Source organism: Larimichthys crocea, chromosome III (genome assembly GCF_000972845.2).
Source record: "Larimichthys crocea isolate SSNF chromosome III, L_crocea_2.0, whole genome shotgun sequence".
In the NCBI taxonomy this organism is placed as follows: Eukaryota; Metazoa; Chordata; class Actinopteri; family Sciaenidae; genus Larimichthys; species Larimichthys crocea.
In genome coordinates this window covers 5,772,890-5,792,442 of record NC_040013.1, presented here as the reverse complement: position 1 = coordinate 5,792,442, position 19,553 = coordinate 5,772,890, and the positions used below count along the sequence as shown (strand labels likewise).

General features: G+C 40.2%; 1 protein-coding gene across 1 annotated transcript; it reads left to right on the top strand.

Moving 5' to 3' along the window:
* The first annotated feature begins 686 nt into the window (after window positions 1–686).
* On the top strand, window positions 687–19,403 carry si:dkey-183c6.7 (urea transporter 2). The gene is made up of 9 exons (XM_019267926.2): window positions 687–1,081; window positions 1,579–1,768; window positions 2,180–2,308; window positions 3,336–3,525; window positions 6,932–7,079; window positions 15,798–15,932; window positions 17,362–17,411; window positions 17,984–18,160; window positions 18,572–19,403. Exons 1-9 carry the CDS (start codon window positions 955–957, stop codon window positions 18,575–18,577), a joined length of 1,152 nt encoding a protein of 383 aa, XP_019123471.1. The 5' UTR covers window positions 687–954; the 3' UTR covers window positions 18,578–19,403.
* The last annotated feature ends 150 nt before the right edge of the window (window positions 19,404–19,553 follow it).

Below are 19,553 nucleotides of genomic sequence, written 5' to 3'. Positions count from 1 at the left end.
ACGCTCATGGATGTGCACCAACGGCCATACATGCACGCGCACAAAAAATGCATACACTTCTCTAAAATTAGTGGTTGATTGAATTTACTATTATAGAAGTAAAATCAAAGTCTTTTTAGTTTTTTGGGGTGATTCGGTGAGTTATGTGTCACTCCAAAACTGAGAAAAGGTGTCATACAGGCAGAGAGTTGCAGGTGTGCATGCACACAAACACACACACTGCTTCTGAATTTAAAGTGCCCTCACTTGTTCTTAAAGTGGAAACAAGATCAAAGAAAACAATCCTTTAAAGACCAAAACCGATAAGATAAATCCAAAATACCTCTCAGAAGTCTTAGAAGAATCAGATGTTAACAATATTTTTGCTCTTCTGCATCCATTTCCTCAAAGAAAGCAAAGCAGCAGAGATAACGGGATTATATATTACACCTTTTGGAAAAAACTTGAGATAACACAACGCCCACTAATGGCTTTACAAATGAAGGAAAGACAAACATTCATGTGCATGCTGCAATAAAAAGTGGATGAGTAGCTTAAAAGGACAAACAATAGGTGAAGAGATGTCACAATGAGACAGGAAGAGAACAGGGGGAAGAGAGGACGGGAGAACGAGGTGATTGCGAAATGTAAAAACAGAGCCCAAGCAAGGGATGGGCCAATCTTTCTCTCTTTGACCAGTCTGGACAATGTTAGACTTTGTTCTTCCCTGGTCGGTTGAAAGCTGAGTGAATACGTTACACGGTGCACCGGTTTATAAGTCATCCCCTTAAACTGCACTGAAGAGGAGAGAGAGAAGGGGAAAGGAGTAAGGGAGAAGGGATGACTGAAAAGAGAGAAGCAACAGGGGAACAAACAGAGAAGGACAAAAAGAGACCACAAAGTACAGTGGAACACTGAGGTTATCCAACACTATTACAACATTCATAGTGGTGGAGTGGTCCAACAGCTGCAGGAATGTGGATGGATACCAAAACAGAAGTGGAGGAGGCCAGCAGGAGCCGTGCCAGCCTCAGTCGGCGTGTGTTTAACCGTCTGATGTTGTGTACTGGGGACATGGAACACTTGGATAAGTACATGCAGGGTAGGAAAACTCTCACAATGCACTGCTGCATCTCAAAACATTTGTCACTTCTAATTTTGAACAAGTATAGAATGTAATACTGAATGACCTTTATCAAATGTGTTTGGAAAATGCATAATTCATCAAGTCTGAGTCTTTCTCATAATGTGATTAATTACAAAAGTTTTCAAAAAGAAGCTCTCAAAAACTTCAATCTGAGTCTGAAATGCTTACACTGCATTGCAAATATGCAGATGTAATCATCACACGTCTCCCACAACGAATGCTGCTGCACTCTGCTGCAACCTAAAACATAACATCATTAAACTCTCATCTTGAATCTTCGTCTAAAATCTTGTATTTTTGCATCAAGAAACGCAACTGAGAAACACGTTACGTGCTCCAGTTTTCCTCCTTTAGTTCCACTTTCACTGAAAAAAAAAAAAAAAAAGAGTTAAAAATATTTTCCCCAAAGAGGCAGGTGTAAAATGAGTAAAATATTTTCTTTGTTTCCTCAGACAAGCCGTTTGTGCTGCAGCTGGTGGTGTGGGGTCTGAGAGGAGTGACCAGAGTGATTCTAGCCAACAACCCGCTGAGTGGTGCTCTCATCTTGGCTGCACTGTACTGGGCCTCCCCCTGGCAGGGCCTGCTGGGAACTCTGGGTGTACTGGCCTCTACGCTAACAGCTGTTGTCGTAGGGCAAGACAGGTGGAATGACATGAATGTATACAGAGACACACACAAATAGTATAGAAGCCTAAAAAAAAAGTGCACATTGGTATGTACACAGCTAATGATCTGTGTGTTTCAAAACCACACGACAGAAAAATGTCGCTTTTAAATTATTAAACCCTCAATAAAAACCTGTCTGTTGCCTGGAAGCCGGCCACGCAACACAAGCCTCTAATTTGCTTGACCTTATGACTAAAGCTGATGGACGGTCCTACTTAATATTCATGACAATAACAGCTCCATGACTGATGGCCTTGTCTTAATCCACACCCACTGCCTGGCAATTCTTATTCTAGTATTTATGCCAGTATAATATGTTAATACGCAACCTTGTTTTATGGTTTTAAACAACATGCTTATATGTGAATCTTCCTCTTCTGTGTGTAGTGCTGAGGTGTCAGGAGGTCTCCATGGTTTTAACGGCATGTTGGTGTCTCTGCTGATGGGAGTGTTCAGTTCGGCTGGAGACTGGTACTGGTGGCTGCTGTTGCCCGTCTGCCTGGGGTCAGCTACATGGTAAGACACCCATACTACTTTTACTCTAGCTCAACACTCCTGACATCCGGCCAACAAGTCACAGAGCGGGAATGACTGAGGCACCATTTATCCATTAAAAACTGGTTGGATTGGCAAGTGTACATGTGGTTAACTTCCCAGCAACTGACTAATACTGATCATCTTCCAGTGATATGCCACAAGAACAACATTGCTACTGCAAAATAGTGCAAACACACCAGAGGTTTTCACATGGAGCAGCTATTTTGTATTTTCGTATTTCCAAGCTCTCGTAACAGTAATGCCAAGTAGTTACAATATAACCGTGAGTTTGTGTTTGTTCGTGCAAGTAACTATGACCTCACTGAACCCACTTACTAACATTACAGCAGTGTGAATCCAAAACAAACAGATTGTGCTGTGATTACTTTGTGTCACTTTGTAGGTGTGTCACACGAAGCAAGCAAAACTGAACGGCCTTGGATGCGCTCTGCCAGCTTAGTTTATTGATTTAGTAAATCTGATATCTGGAAACAAATATTTTCAGCACTTACCAGGTGGTCCAACTTCCTTGTTTACTCTTCTCCAAGTCATGTCCTTTTGTCTAGTCTCTGTATAAATACTGTATGAAGTAGCATCATAGAGATTTCGGTACCTACATATGGCTACAATTACAACAGTGGATGTCTGCACATCTGCTTCAGCAGAAAGATTTAGACAGGCTGAGACACCAGAGTTACTTTTTTCAATCCCAAGAGTTTAAAAAATGGACTCCATGTGTCCCTGCAGTCTCTTCTTTGAACTCAGCTACCTTGATTCACTAGTGCCTTTCAAGGCACAGTACGGGATGACGCTGGTTATTGCTAGTTGTTTAGTATATATATAAACCTGCAAGTATTAGGACTTTTTTCCCCCTCATATTTGATGCTGCCACTCACAATGTTTATATGTGAAATGAATGCCACAGTGACATCATTTAGAAGAGTTCTGTAAATAGCATAAATAAGATCCATTTCTTTAAAAATGATCAGCACCTCCCTGTCCCCAGTGTCTTTCTGTTCAGTGGTCTCTCCTCACTGTTGGACCGTTGGGACTTGCCCGTCGCCGTGTTTCCCTTCAACACAGTTATCGTCCTCTACCTCCTTTGCACCGGTCCAGAAAACCCCTATTTCCCACACCATCCAGCTACACCACCAGGAGCACTGGAAACCAACGGCACTGAGCTCATTGCAGTAGAGGTAAGACGCACCATTGAATTAAATTTGTTTTGTTTGTTTGTTAAATCATACAGAAAGTCATAGGTCGCTGTTCATAAGCAAACTCTCCAATCACAATTAACCAACTTTGTTAATTATAGTAAATGCACGTATAGTATCAGGTTATTTTACTACTATATAAAATACTGTATAATACAGTATACAAAAATAGACATTATATAAAAGCAATTAGCAATTAAAGACAGTTACAAGGTAAAGTGGCAGTGGTAAATGTACTTTTATTCATAAAGCATCTTTGGGGTTAATTGGTAAGTAATAAAAGGAAAGAATACTTGAGGCTCAATTTGCTTTTTTTTCCCTCAGCATTTCATCATGACCGTACCTTTCAGGGTAACATTTGCAGTGATATTTAAACAGAGACGGTCCATCAAGTTACATGCTCACAAAACAGGGGCAGATCATTAGTTGTCTCAAAGAGAACTATTAGAAGAGAGAGGATCAATGATTTGAAGAAATTAAGATTTTGAGGAGAACACAAGCTGAACTAAAGCCAGAGTTACTGTGTGTGCCATGTTGCAGCCCGGTCTCCAGAGTGAAGTCACTGATAGGAGCACAATATGTAAAAGATCAGCCAGCTATGACTCACCAGTTACTTAGCAACAGTCACTGATGGAGCTTCCTGTTTGGAAATTATAATCAGCAAAAACTGGTTTAATTAACGATGCTTAGTGATTGAAACTCATAGCAGCTTTTGTTAAGATGTCACATTCACATTCAAGATAAAAATCTGATTTTGTTCAGTTACTATAGACTAGAGATTGCGCACATTAATATTCACAACTTGTGGTAAACATTGTAGTGTCACTAAGGTTTCCAGGAAGGAAACATTGGAGGCAATTTATTTTATGGCTGCTGTTAACTTTGTATAGCCAGGAAGAAGAAAACGGCAATCAAACATTAAGGCTTTAACATATGCTGCTGAAAATCCACTTGATTAGAATGCGAGGTGCTGCACAGTACACCTTGCAAAGAAGAGAGTTAACTTCGACCACTGAATTTAAATGAATCGCAGTTGCCTTGAGCTGCTTCTTACAAAACGTTGGCACAATAATCCAGACTCTCACCAGCTGCTGCGGTCGGCTTTTGATCTCCATGAAGCAGCTGGCGTTTCGACGCTTGAAGAGCGACTGGATTTTAATCTACTTGTTTGCAAACAGGCAGAACCTCAGAATCAGACAACCTCTGTCTTCTTCCAAATCTAATGAATATACATCAAGCTTACTTGTTAGCGTTCCTAAAATTATGTCCAGTACATCTAAATGAGATCATTTAAAGTTGCACCAATCAATATTTTGTCATGTGTTCTGTAGAAGTCAATCAGTGTTGAAACCCTGAGAGAATTACCCGACTGCAGTTCCTCTGAGCTCTACGGAGCGGTTCAGCATCATTCAGCTAATTGTTTAGGTTTTATTGCCCATGACTCTACTGTCTGGTCCCCTAGCCGCTCTCAACAACCCACTGCCTGTGGAGATATTTAGTAACTGGTGAATGTAGTGACTCAGGCATTGGTGGAGACTAAACCAGACTTATAAGTCAAGTGTATATTGGACCTATATTTGTCCTTTCACCAGAAATAACTCCAAATTAATGTTATGCATATGGTCCAGGGACAAAAGAAGGAGGTGCCACCAACGTGTCACTGAATTATTCCAAGTGGGTGGGGGCGAACTTACTTTAGTTTAGGAGTTATTTAGGTTTAGTTGTGATTTGATGTAATTATGGTTACAATGTAGGTTAAAGTAAAAACAGGTAAAAGTGTTTCTATTGTGAAGTGTGCAAGAAGGTAAATTTGTAAAGTTCCTTAATTGCTTTGTGGGATTTTTTGCCTCGTTTGACTTCTACCACTATAGTATCTGTACTGTATTATATTAAGCCTTAAAGTTATTCCTTATTAGCATGGCTGCCTTGATTGACAGGTGAGTGTTGCTTCAGGCGGATTGTTGTGTTTTTTTTTGTTTTTGTTTTTATTTGTCAGACTGGCTCGTTATAAATGGTGGTTACTAAAAACCAGCCTGATTTTCATTTTTTAGTTCAAACGCTGAGCTGGAAATCTGATCTGATAAAGAACACTGACTAAAGTTGCTGGATTACTTCAGCGCATGGTGCCAAGAGCGGAGAAGGATGTCCTATAAATATATTTCTGCACACGATGATCTGCAAACTGACTGTGAAAACTGGATTAGCTACGCTGCCTAAGCCCTCTCAGCGTTGTTAGGTGTCCTGAATATAGATTCAAGATTTACACACGATTCTATTAACAAGCATCACACCCTGTGGCACAGTATGTCCCTCGCACTAAATCATTACTTTCTACAAGTTTCAGCCCCCTGACTCAGATTATTTCTCCCTGTCTCTTGGTTTCTTCCATGTTTTAGACTTCTATCCCTCTTTTTCTCTCCCTTCGTTCAATTTAATAATATTAAATTCATATCTTTCCTTCCTGGTTCCCTCCATTGGTCTGTCTCGCCTTATAAATGCTGTCCTTTTCCTTTCATAAATTCCCTTTGGTTTGTTACTTGAAACCTCCAAATCTTCCTTTTCATCTCTCTGCGTCTCTCCTCCCCTGTCTCTATCCATTTCTCTGCTTTGCTATGTAAATTTCCTCTTTCTCCTACTTTCTACGTATGTCTTTATCACCTTTTCAATCACCTCTGTCTTTAACATCCTCCTTTGCTCTCCCTCCTTTTAATTCAACAATAAGTGACATGTATATGTAACCACGTTTTCAAGGACAGTTGAGTTAATCCATAGGTACAGCCTTTTATGTGATACAATCTTTCCTGGTCTTTTCCCCCCCTTTACATCAGTGTTTTATGTTCTACTGCTCTCCTTCCTTTTCCTCCATCCATCTCCGTTTCCTCCTTCCATCGCTCCACCTCTTGTCTTTCCCCTGCTTCTCTCCAGAGATGGTGATGACGTCGGTCCTATTTATATTTAATGTCTTCAGCTTTCACTCCGCCGTGGATGGCGCTCTGGCTGCCCCATCACGACAGTGTGTTTTATCTTTCTGCATATGAACACATGCATGCACACACACTCACGCGTACAACTCAAACTACAACAAAGAGCAATATAATTAAAGAACGTTTATGGCTTGTAAATATCAGCGACAGGCAGGTGCACCCATCACGTCGCCATGGAAACTCTTCACTTGTTCTCACTGACTGTTGGGAAAGCAAGATGTGTGTGTGTGAGTGTGAGTGTGTGTTTGTGTCTATGTGTTAAACTGGGCAAAGAGAGAAAGAATGGTTGATTTTTATTGGCAGGAGAGACACTGAATAAATTTTGCCATTATGTTTTTTGTGTTTCTGAACATCAAACTTGCATAATTAAACATACCCTCCTCCTACTACTCCCTTTTGTCTAGGTGATGCGTGGCATCCTTCTTGGTGTGGGTCAGATCTTTGCCTGTGGAGCCCTGGGTCCCTCCCTTCTCATCCTTGGAGCAGTTCTGCTTTACTCCCCCCTGCTGGCCGTCCACTCTCTGCTGGGATCTGCCGTTGGAACATTGGCTGGTGAGTCTCCGTCTGTGTGCCTGTATGTCCATGTGGGAGGACTGGAAGGGTTAGTAAAGTGGGAATATTATTGTGTACTTTTCATGCTGTACATGTTCACACCATGGTGTGCATTTGGTTGAAATAATCAGGGTTGAAGTTTCAAGTTGACTCTTACACACATTTTCAGCGCCAGTATCTGAGTTTACTAGTCATGAGGAGTACTGCTCAGTTGTGTAATATGTCCTCTGTGGCTGTGGAGGATCTTGGAGACAACATTCATAACAAAAGGCTTTTGAAAAATGTTTACCACACAGAAGGGATTGAGCAGCATGATTGTACTGGTTGCATTATGTGGAGGTAGAATCCAGTGTCTTGAGAGCTTAACCCATACTAAGGACTTAAAGTCTGACTAATTCTGCATCTGCTGTTTTGATTTTAACAATTCTGTCATTCTGCCAGCCACGTGCCCTGTGCAGGATCGCAATGTGCTTAAGCCTCGACCAGCTGACTTTGGGTGACAGGCATGGTACACCCTGGGCAAGGTGCCAGTCTGTCACAGTGCTAACACAGAGAGACAACCATTCTCACTCACATTCACACAAAGCCTAACCTGCATCTCTTTGGCTTAGATGTACCTTAAATTTCATAATTTGCACCATTAACTGTAAGGAAGACACTTTGCATACAGACCTGGTCTATGCCCTTTTTATTTATAGCATACTCAACAGTTCCCACCATAAACAAGCATTTGGCAACAGTGGTAAGGAAAAACTTCCATCACTGGTTATTGACATGCACAAGTCACCATACCTCAGCATAATGCAGTATCATTACCTTTGTCTTAGGTAGCAGTATAAATCTTCCATTTATTGAAACCAGGAGTCAGAACCTCAACTTGATGGCTCCCTGTATGGCAAATGTTGAATTACAATACATTTTAACGAGGTTAAAGTCAGCTACGTTTTATAAATCCCTCTGGCAATAAGACAGAATGTCAGCAGCGCATATGACTATGAAACTGTGAAACAGGGAGCAGTAGCAGCAGCCTGTGGGCAGCTGCTCCAAGAGACACAGAGCAATTAGCCGAGGCATTGATAACTACTGGCTTATACACAAACACACAGGCCTTTGGCTGTGTATGCCTTTTACATCTGCCTCACTGTGACTCTGTTCAGGGAGCGAGAGAGTGAGAAACGCTAGAAGTTAAAAAGACCTCAGCCCCCTCCTTCCGTCTGCTGCTAGTACAATACAGTGTCCTGAAATAATTTGGTGTGTGTGTGTGTGTGTGTGTGTGTGTGTGTGTGTGTGTGTTTGTATCGATGAGTCATACTGTAATAAACAGCAGAGTGGGGCTGAGCTCGTACATACGCACACTTTGCACAAACCCGTGGACACACACTAACAGTGGCTGCTGCAATAAGAACAACAATGTGACGAGGAAGTGATCAAAGAGATGTGACTGTAATGAGATTGTGTAGGCAACAAAGCCGAGAGTAAACAGCCTGCTGGAGCGAGGCAGTGAAATGCGAGTGAGTGCAACATGGCAATCAGGGACTCTATTGCTGCCATTTGTATCTTTATTCATGCTGAAAAAGTCAACCATGTTTTCATTTCTTCCACTGTAATACAGAACTCCATCAGACACAGTTTTCTGCTGCTGTTAGCCTTTTAACTAATTCCAAGAAACAAGTGCATATGACATTAAATCTAGCTCTTCTTCTCTGGCTACCTTTGAGTCTAAGTATTGATTTTGTCACTGTTGCTGTGAATGTCTGAAGGATAAGGCTTGTGATATTCCATACAATCCTGAGACCAAAAAAAGTTGGAACACTGTGTGAAATATACATAAAAGCAGACAATGATTTACAGACCCTTTGACCTTTATTCGAGTGAATACAGTACAAAGATAATATAGTTAATGTTTACATTTGATTCCTGCGATATGCTCTGTTTTAAAACCTGGTTCATTGGTCACAGGTGATCATATTGTGATTGGATATGATCCTCGAAATGATCAGTCATTCACAAGCAAGGATGGTGGAATGTGTGGAATATTCCAGCAGATTAAAAACAACATTTCAAACACACAATTGCAAGAAATCTAGTGATTTCACCATCTACAAGCCATATAATCATTAGAAGATTCAGAGAATCCAGAATTATCTTGGCACATAAGGGGTAAGCAACACTGAATGCCCATGACTTTGATCCCTCAGGCGCCACGGTACTAAAAACCAACATTGATTGTATAAAGGACATTACTACATGGGCTCAGAAACACCTGACAAAAACAGCTGGTGGAAAACACAGTTCATTGCTGCATCCACAAAAAAGGTAAGACTGTACCATGCAAAGAGAAAGCCAGATATCAACAACATCCAGAAACACGGACGACTTCTCTGAGAGCAAACTCTTCTGAGATGAACTGATGAGTGCTGCGATTGAACAAGTCAAATATCAAATTGTTTTTGAAAAGTGTCCAAAAATTCTAAAATGAATCAGCCATTTAGAATTCTGTCATATGAAGGGAATTTTATGCTTTTTACCCTCTTCTTTTCTCTACATATTTATTCTCATATAATAATACAGCAATCTTTATCTTGTACTTCATATTTATATTTATTCTCAATGGCGTTTTTGTTGTTGTTTGTTATAATGACTTTTGTTGCTGTTATTATAAGTAGAATCTGAACATTTGGTGTTGTTAGACATATTTTACCATGGAGCTCGATGAACCGGCTGCCCTGAATAAATGTAAATTCACCCACGCACAGAAACAAACGAAGCTGCGGCACAGCAAGAGAGTTAAGAGTGTGAATAGGTGCTACAAGGTCAGATTCAAAACTTAATCCTGCCTGACAGAGACCCCGAGGGGAAAAGAAGGATCCGTGTCAGGAGACGAAAGAGTCAGAGTCAGATGAAGATTGAATGGGGAAAAAAGGGATGAAGATCCTGATGAATGCATCAGAGAAAAAAAGAGGTCTCCATAAAGGATCAGGAGATCTGAAAATGTGCTTGTGTGTATTAAATTCACACCCTCCTGTCCTCACAGACAAGTTGGCTCTTACTTTCTTTTACCTTCCCTCCATGAACACTCTTTTCTTGGTTCTAATTCTTTCTCTATCTTATTTTCACCCTTTCTTCTTTCTTTCTTTCTTTCTTTCTTTCTTTCTTTCTTTCTTTAAATAAGTTAGTGTTGCATTTGCAAAATTCATATGTTGTCCAGCATATCTCATATCCTTTTCTCTTGTAAAAATGAGCCGTACTGTTTCAAACTTCAAAGATTAGATCTGACCTTTGTGTGGCTTGTCCAATTATGTTTTTCTATATTAAACTTGCAAACCATCCCTGGGTTATGTTAGAGCAAATTACACTTTGACCCTCTGTGGTCCTATCATTTGCTTTTGCAGTTGTGGGTGATTGCTTAGACCCCAGAAGGCTAATTACATCCACACTACAAAACACAAACAGTGCTGTTTCCTTATTACCATGTGTCCTAAAAACCCTTTTACAGACTTCTTGTTTTAACACAAATCATCTGGAAATATTAAAAAACCTAGCCAAAGTTTTCAAACAACTCAGAAAGTTTAATCTGAGCTTTAGCTGACACTAGCGGCAGGCATATTTTTGTCCATGGTCATCAATTATAGAGACAAAAAAATTATTTTGTTTACTATATTATGAAAATTAAGAGCCCTTTAGAAGTGCGGCCAGGCCTTAACAAATCTTTCATTGTCATCCCTGTCTGTACATTCATCTAAATTTTTGTTGCCTTCATCTTCATCATATTATCATCCTCTTCATCCTTAGCTCTTTCCTTTACAATCGTCATGTTCATCATTTTCATTGACATCAGCATGACTTTCCATGATCGTTCCCATCAGAATATTTAAGACTGCTGTATCACTGCTGTCGTCACTGTCTCGTTTATTTCCCACTTTGGTGCTGCTGTAATGAATTTAATCATATTTTGTTCCACTGTAAAACTGAGGTGAGAGACCAGTCATGCAGAGAGCAGATGTTTAGACATGTGTGGATCCCTGATGACGGGCAGAGTAAACCACTGTGGCTTTATATATGTGATCAGCCTCTTAATCATCACCTCTTAACGTCTACTTTGTCTGTGAGACGGAGCGAGAATGACGGAGAGACACAGTGGTGTGGGTCAGACTGAGAGAGGAAAGATACATGAAGTTTGCCTAGGACAGACACAGTATGAGGCCATATATAGAGCTGCCACTCAAACCATTGTGGGAAACTTTCCACATAAGGGGTTTCCAGAGGAGGAGATCAGGGGTTGTATGTAGGCCAGAGCCTCCACCTCCTGCTACAGCTGCATTCATGTTACAGGAGAATAATAGCAGAAATGCTTTAAAGTGGGATCAAACAGAGGAGAAGGGAGGGGAAAGACTGTGAGTCAGTTGGAGAAGTCAACTGGGGTTCACTGCTTAACTCTTAGAGTACTTTAAATAGCTTTGTATTTAGGATTTGAAGCAGGCAAGGTATTTTCAAGTAGGAATTTCGTATCTGTTGTGACATACTGTAGATACAGCAGAAAGGAGGAAGAAGAAGAGGGCTTTCAGTCTGCCCTCATATTCAGGGAAAAAAAAGTATTTTTCAAGAGTAGGATGTTTATTTCTGACCTATACTACACAGATATGTCAGAATATAACATACTATAACATTATAGGACTGTTATCCCGAGCTAGACAACCGGCCTTGAACAAATGAACTTTAGATCATCCTCCAGCCTGTTATGCTGAAAATCCTCAGCCCAGATGTGTTTATTAATAGCAGCAGTACATTATGCATGTGCATCAGTGATGCTAGGACTGTGTTTTACCTGTGTAGTACATCTGCGAGTGATCAGCTGTGCGCGGTGTGCAATATGAAGCAGAAGTTCAGTTTTTGTCTACAGAGTTTTCCTTCAGCTTTTCAGGGTATTTGATCTTTTATAGAGCACAAATCTTAATTTTTCATATGTTTAAATTCTGTGCAGGTATTTATGGTCCATAGAGGAGGGATCCTTTGTTGATCCATTGACTTTTACTCTAGTGACACAAGAGAGAGTACAGACTCTGTACTGTAATAGCTTTGATCGTCCTGATCATATGGAGGGTGGACTAGGAGCTGGAGAGGTTGCCAGTTCACCTCCTGGCCACTGCCAAGGTGCCCTTGAGCAACCCCTAACTGCCTTCAGGGCGCTGCTCTGTGTGGCTTCCCATCACTCCACCATCTCTCTACATTTGCATGCCTTTTTTTTAATGATTTGCAAAAATAATTACAGCCTGGTGCTCATTAGCAATTTTTAGCATACTAACAGACATGTTAGCATTGTCATTGTGAGCACATTAGCATTTATCTCAAAGTACTATGGTGCCATTATGCAGCCTCTTAGAGTCGCCAGCACAGCTCTGCACTCTTAGTCGTGCTATTGAAAATACCATTTCAACAGCGAGAGGTTTAACTTCTGAAAGAAGAAAAGACATTCATTGACCCAGCTTTAATCCTTGGAGGATGAATCACAAACATCAAATCTTTAACACATACAATTAGAAGAATTCACAAAGAACTATAGAAAAAGGCCTGTACAACATCTGAAATGAGGCGCTTAGTTCGAGAAGTGTTAGTGGGGATAGAAGTAGAAAGCGTCCCTCTACAGCTCATGCTGCTGATGTCTGGACAGAGTTAACGAATGAGCCCACATACAGAGCAATCCATTTAGCCGCATCCACAAACAGTTTCCCCCCTCGAAGGCATCAAAAGACAGAATGATGGATTCACCAGCTGAATGAAGAGACCCAAATACAAAGTTGGCCATTTACCCACACGCACCAGAAAACAAGCCATTATATTCAGTTCATTTCAGTCGTTCATTCCAACCTATTGCACTGTCGTCCATTTAGTGTGCAGACAGTGACTGTGGTTTGATGCAGACATCAACTGGAAGAGAGGAGAAGAGATATTGGGTTTATGATAAAAGCTGTCTGAGTCATTCTATTAGCATAGACAGCATCACACTGGGAGTGACTCACACACACACATACATAGTATAAAAACAGTAAAAAAAAAAAAAATTTAGGATCCTCTGGGGCACCCTTCCTACACTGCCATTAGTCTTTAATGACACCCTTATGTGGGGGGAGGAGAGTGAGAGGGTGTGATGAAGGAAAAGAGGAAGGGGAATGAGGGAACAAGAAATGAAAGAGGAATGGTGACAATGAATTGGAAGATGGAGGGGAGGATAATGAAGTGTAGAGCGAGGAAGAGACAAAATGAGTGTGGAGGGAGCGGGAGCATTTAAGGACAAAGAAGGGTGGCTGTGAAAGGAAGGAGGAAAAGCAAACAGAGATGGAGGAAGGAGGGAGTGGATGGCAGAGTGGCCAAGCAGACAGAGTAAGGAGGCAGCAATGGGGTGTGGCCAGTCTGCTTCTGGAGCAGACTTGCTAAACTGCAGCCCACAATGCCTGGTAATGAGGAAATCAATCACAGCACACGCCCAGGGTCATTTGTCCACAGAGGAGCTTCCAAAATTTACTGTTACTGCAGATGAATTCTTTGGAAAATCCTGCAGTATTAATACAGGGAGGGTGCAGGGTGGAGGAGCTGCAGTGATGCCTAACGACATGAATTGTAACAACATTTATACTGTTGTCATTTAAGTCATTTATCTTTTGTTTAGCCCTTATAGTCATGCATTTCAGCATTTTTTTGTGACAATGCAACCAGAATTGAATAAAGGATAATTCATTCTCCTTCACCCAGGAGCACATTCAGCTTGTGCGTGTAAATAATATATAGCTGCTACAGCAAATACTGGTGAGCACTCTCCTGCACAGACAGTGTTCCGTATATTTTTAAAAAATAATATTACTCTTACTCAGGAAGGTAAAAAATACACAAGTTCTGCTTCAGAGTTCATGCTTGCACAAACATAAGTTGTGTATTATATATCAATGAAACAGTCAGTAAGCAGTTTTAAAGCATGTTTCTCTCCACAGCTGAGCAGTGGCAGCAGCTCTGGGTGGGGCTACAGGACTGATGACCTCTGTTTACCCACAGAGGGATGCAGTCGGTGTGCAGCAAGAAGCAGACATCCATGCCGACATAAAATGTGCAATTAACTGACAATCTTGTTGCAAAAGCAGTACAATTTGATGCAATGCAATAACACTGCCCTGCAATACATCCTATCATTGTAGATTAAAATGTACATTGTAATTATAATGAGAGAGAATGTAGCAAGAGTAAGTTTACATCCAAATTTAATACATCATTTTAAACTGAATTTCCAGAAAATCAGCAAGAAAATGTAAATGAATTACATCCATTTTGCCTCCTCGTAGCTCCACACAGGTCTGATGTCTGACATGACATTTTTCATCCATTTCAGTGGATGTTTAGGTCATTCTTTATATACCTCTTGATTTATTCATGAAGCCTGTTGACTTGCATTTTATTTTTAAGCCTTAACAGCTCTCCTGAGGACTTGTAAGTCGTATTTTTGCTGACCTCCTGTGATTTCAATGTGTGTCAATACACTGTGACATCACTGTTCTGTTGGACCACGCCCAAACTTTTCATGCTGACTGTTGTCAGAGGTGCAACAAGCTTCAGCCAGAGCGGGCAAAATAAAAACTATTCACTGGTTTTAAATAATAATGCAAAGCATGATGCTGCTCGCTGGTTCTGACTAAAGCCTTCTGGCTTTTGCAGCTGACCTCAGCAGCCCTCCTCCCCCTGATGTCATTGCGACTTTATTGTTATTCTCCCTTACGTGTGGGTTGAAAGACCCAGTGCAGCTGCTGCTAAAGGCCAGCAGAGAAAAGGTCAATGTTTTTGGCCTCATAGAGATTTATCTGGGCCATCATGTCCCTCTCTGCAGTCTGCATGTAGCTTCCGCTTTACAATATAATGTTTATTTAGTATAGATGTGAGTCAGAGGTGAGACATTGACCTGGTGTTCGTCCACCTACTGCATCAATACCCTGCAGCAGTACCAGGGAGAGAGAAGAGAGATGTTATTGTTGTTAGGACTTGTTATTTTGTGTAATACATTTTGGTAAACATGAAAATGAATATCATTATCATGCAAATTAAGAAGAGAATAGCGTAGCAAGAGCAAGTTAAAAGTCTCCTTAGTCTTGCGGTCAGGGTTCTTTTTCTCTCATGTCGCCTTTTCTACAATCTAATCACAGAAAAACACACACAAGCAAAACCAAAAGCAAAAGAATATATTTTAGTAAGACAGGCAGGGTCTTTGTCAGCACTCCTCCTACCCATCCCTACACACCATCATCACAAAGTGCAAAAATCATAAATCCAAGAGACAAAGCAGACACACGTGCATCATATCCTCTAAATACTGTTACAAGACTTTCATAGAGTTCACTATTAGCAGACGTGTAATCAAATGTTTATAGCAGTAATTAACAAAAAGCTCATCTGCCATGTTGGACCACATAGTCACATTCCTTATATGGGCGGATAGAAAGGCAAAATCAGCACAGTTCCTTATAAGGTCATGTGCAAAATTAAATTTGAACTGAAGGGGACTGTACAACAGTATGTGTCTAGCACCACCACATGGATAACTAGTGCAGCAGATTTAACAGACACATATCAGTGTGTGTCTGTTTGTATGTTTTGTTGTGCATTTGTGTGATTCCCAAATGTAGACATTGATGACTCAAGTAAAGATTAAACTCTCACTGTTTGTTTGTGTTTGTGGCGCAGGTTTATCCATGGCCGTGCGTCATGATTCTCTGTACTCAGGTCTGTCTGGCTTTAATGGAGCTCTGGGCTGCATGGCTATTGGAGGACTCTTCTTCACCTTCAGCTGGAGGACCCACCTCTTAGCGATCGCCAGCGGTGACATACAAACACACACACACACACACACACGCACACAAATGTTGTGTACAACACAAGTACATAATGACAGTGTTAGTGATTAAATAAATGACGTAAAGCTTTATCAGGATAATTTCATGTACAAAAAAGGGGAAAAAAACAACTTACCACGTGTTCTTACACATCTCACACATTATTCATGTTTGTTTGTGTACACAAGGGTAAGCTTAAGAATGCACAACACATAGCTGCTCCTACATAGTTTATTCTTACATCATATTGTTTATCCTTTTTTTGTTTAGTTTTTGTCTCATTTTTCCTCCAATAACATTCACACTTCAAACCTGTGTTTCACTAAGGATTTGTGTGCTATTATTTTTGGTTAATGAAACGTTTTACAGTATAGTTTTCACATTTTGCCATAATAATGGGGAAAATGAAGCCCCGCCTTTTTATCACACTTATGCTTAAAATGGTCATTTTCAATTCTACCACTCTCATTTAACTGGTGTGTAATATGGATCAGTGCCATACAGACTTAAATATTTTTTTGTGACTTAAGGTGAGTTAGCCTTACTTGTATTTTGTAGGAATATTCAGACAGACTCCATTATAAATCCAAATCTTTTTGCTTGATTCTTGTCATTACAGTGTTGAGCCACTAAAGGACCACAGTAACAAACATGCAGTTTTAATTTGCTCTGTCCTTGGTCCTGAAACAAATGTAATATTTAACATTGTTTCTGTCCTTGGTGCTGAAACCCTCAAATGCAACCCAGTGCACTGCTCCTGCTCAGTAAATCATGATCTACAGTTGTTCCTCTGCTGGCTCAATCACACACTGACTTATGGGAGGGTAAAGAAAGTGTGCTTCAACTAAAAATAATTAGAAGGGGGATGCAACATATTATTTTATTCAGCCTGCTCATTATACTCTGCAGGGACTTTTCCTGCGTATTTCTTCACTTTATTCCCAAAAAAACTCCCCTTCAGTTAACTCCCAATTGCCTTCAATCTGCTGCTTTGCATCTCACTCATCCACTCATCTAAACCCATTTATCTCACGTCCTTTACTCATGCCAAATGGCTGTAATTGCAGTGAGGAGGTTAATAAATTGTTTTGTCAGTTCAAAGCTAGATTTAATTGATGTATTTAGACAAGGCTTTAATTCATGGATACAAAACAATCAGACAAAATTATGCATGCAGTCTATCTCCCTTACGCATTACGCCTGAAATTGTCGGTGAAGCACTGTGGACATTAGTGCTGACCAGTTTTGGCAGGAAGCTAACCGACTCACATTAGTAAATTGGTCTCAACTGGAGCTTCAGCCTATCTCTTATCAGGACCAACTGCACCCAAACTCTGTTCCAACAACCTGGAGAACGATACAGAGTGAGTGTGTTGAGGATATTTTTAGCCTAATCTCTTCTCCTCTGCCCGCAGCCTTCCTCTCTGCATATGCTGACATGGCTCTGAGCAATCTGCTGGGAACTGTAAGTGCACACATCTCGTGCCATGTGGGTGTATGAAGCCCTCAACATTTGCTAAGCGCAATTCAATTCTTTCATTTTGTTTACTCCGTAGAATGGGACTGTTTTAGAACAATATTGAGCTTCCAATTAGTGTGAAAAGCATCATTTCAGTGTCCTTTCTGAGTCTGCTACACTCCAGTCCAGTTGAAATATCAAGTACATTGCTTTAAACAGCATGACTCTGGGGTGTAAAAAACTTTTCTGCATGGAAGAAAAACTGGATTTCCAACCAGTGTTAACACTCTGGTGTTAAATGTTTAATTCAGCCTGGTCAATCCAACAGCAGTTTCACATAATAGGCAGTTGGGCTGTTGTTGTAGACCTGTAACTCCACAGTGAAGTGGACTGGTACACCCATAGTATGTTGACCTCATATTGAAATCATATTTCAATCTTTTTCTTAGTAGAAAAACAGACATGAAACATGAAAAAAAATATCCAATATTTATTGTGTAGAGGTTGTTCTTACTCAAGTGTCTGACTTCACTGTCTTATTCATTATTAAAAACTCTCTCTTCTCCTTTCTCCCCTAGGTTGGTCTCCCAGCATGCAGTTGGGCAGCTACTCTGACAGCCACACTGATGTTGCTGCTGACTGGCAGCTTAGCAGCGTACCGCATCCCTATTCGTCAAGTCAGGGCCCCTGAACACAACCTGCGCTCTCGCAGCCAATGGGAAGCTGGGAACACAGAAGAAAGGGAGAGCACTGATGTGTGACACTAGAACACACACACACATACACACACACACACACAGTACTGTATCAGTACTTCTGAGTTGGATAACATGTATACATTTTTAATACAAAGACTTTATAAATAGATTTTTAGACATACACTCTCATTTCAACATCAGGTTTACTGTCCGAGGGACTGTGAAAAAGTCGAATGTGAAGCCGCCACTCAGCATTTTGTCCACAAGGTGGCAATGTATTATTATTTCCGTTCTTTATTCAGGGAAACCTTGATGTACCTTGAAACCTTGATGTATGTGCAGCAATAAAATATAAAAAATGTTTATGAAGTATCCAAAGTTGAAAAATATGTCTGTGTATTCAAATCTAACATTTCTTTTTAAGTGTGTAAAAATTCCAACCTAGTTTTGTGTCTGGTTTCTGTTCAGTTTTGACTCGCCAACGAAGAAACGACAGGCAATTTAAAGGGAAAGAAAACTTCATTTAATAGGCATGAAATCAAGTCAATTCAATAAAATCATCCGTTGTTAAAATGACAGTTTAACTGTTATCGTCAATAAAAACACAGACTGAATTCAACAGTAATTCTTTTTTAACCCCTTCATTACTCCGCAAAGACATACTACATACAGAGGACTCCACTGGAACTCATTGTAAAAACAGGCTGTACATAAACCTCAACGCAGGCAGACGGTGAGACAGTGAGTCCAGGCAGACGACAGCTAATGTGTTTGTTAATGGTCAACTGCTTAGGCCAGGAAGTGAAAGGCAACTGTCTGAATTATTATTATTATCATTATTATTATTACAGATTCTCTTAAATGAAATGGTAATGGTGTTTAGCCGTGGTTCATTATCAGTGTTTTTTCACATTGCTTCATGTTGCCTGTTTTCACGTTTACATTCACACACACAAACCACACACCTCAGTCGAAAGCCATTAAAGAATAATACATATTAAAAAGATAATTTTCCTTTTTTTGTCATACAGATGATGGGACACATTCTGCCACAAATGTCGACATCTTCTCTAAACGTTTTTTCTTTACATCATGCATTTCTAGCTCAGTGCTTTTAGGGATTTTTTTTCGACATCATTTTCATTTCATGGACTAAATTCTTTTATCATGATACCTCATAGACAATGGTGATGAGGTTGGTAACAAGAAGAAACATACAAAAAGTGGCTCTCAGTCTGTGATTGATCAAGCATAATAATAATAATAATAATAATAATAATAATAATAATAATAATGATAATAATAAAAAGCAGAAAAGAAAAAGTAGAAATATAAATACTTGCACAAACCGTACTTGTGTCTTTTAAGCTGCGTTACAAAACAATGAACATTCATAGTTCTACTTTCAGTTGAAGATTTGATTGTGAGTGCTGTTGTGCTTCTTTTAGTA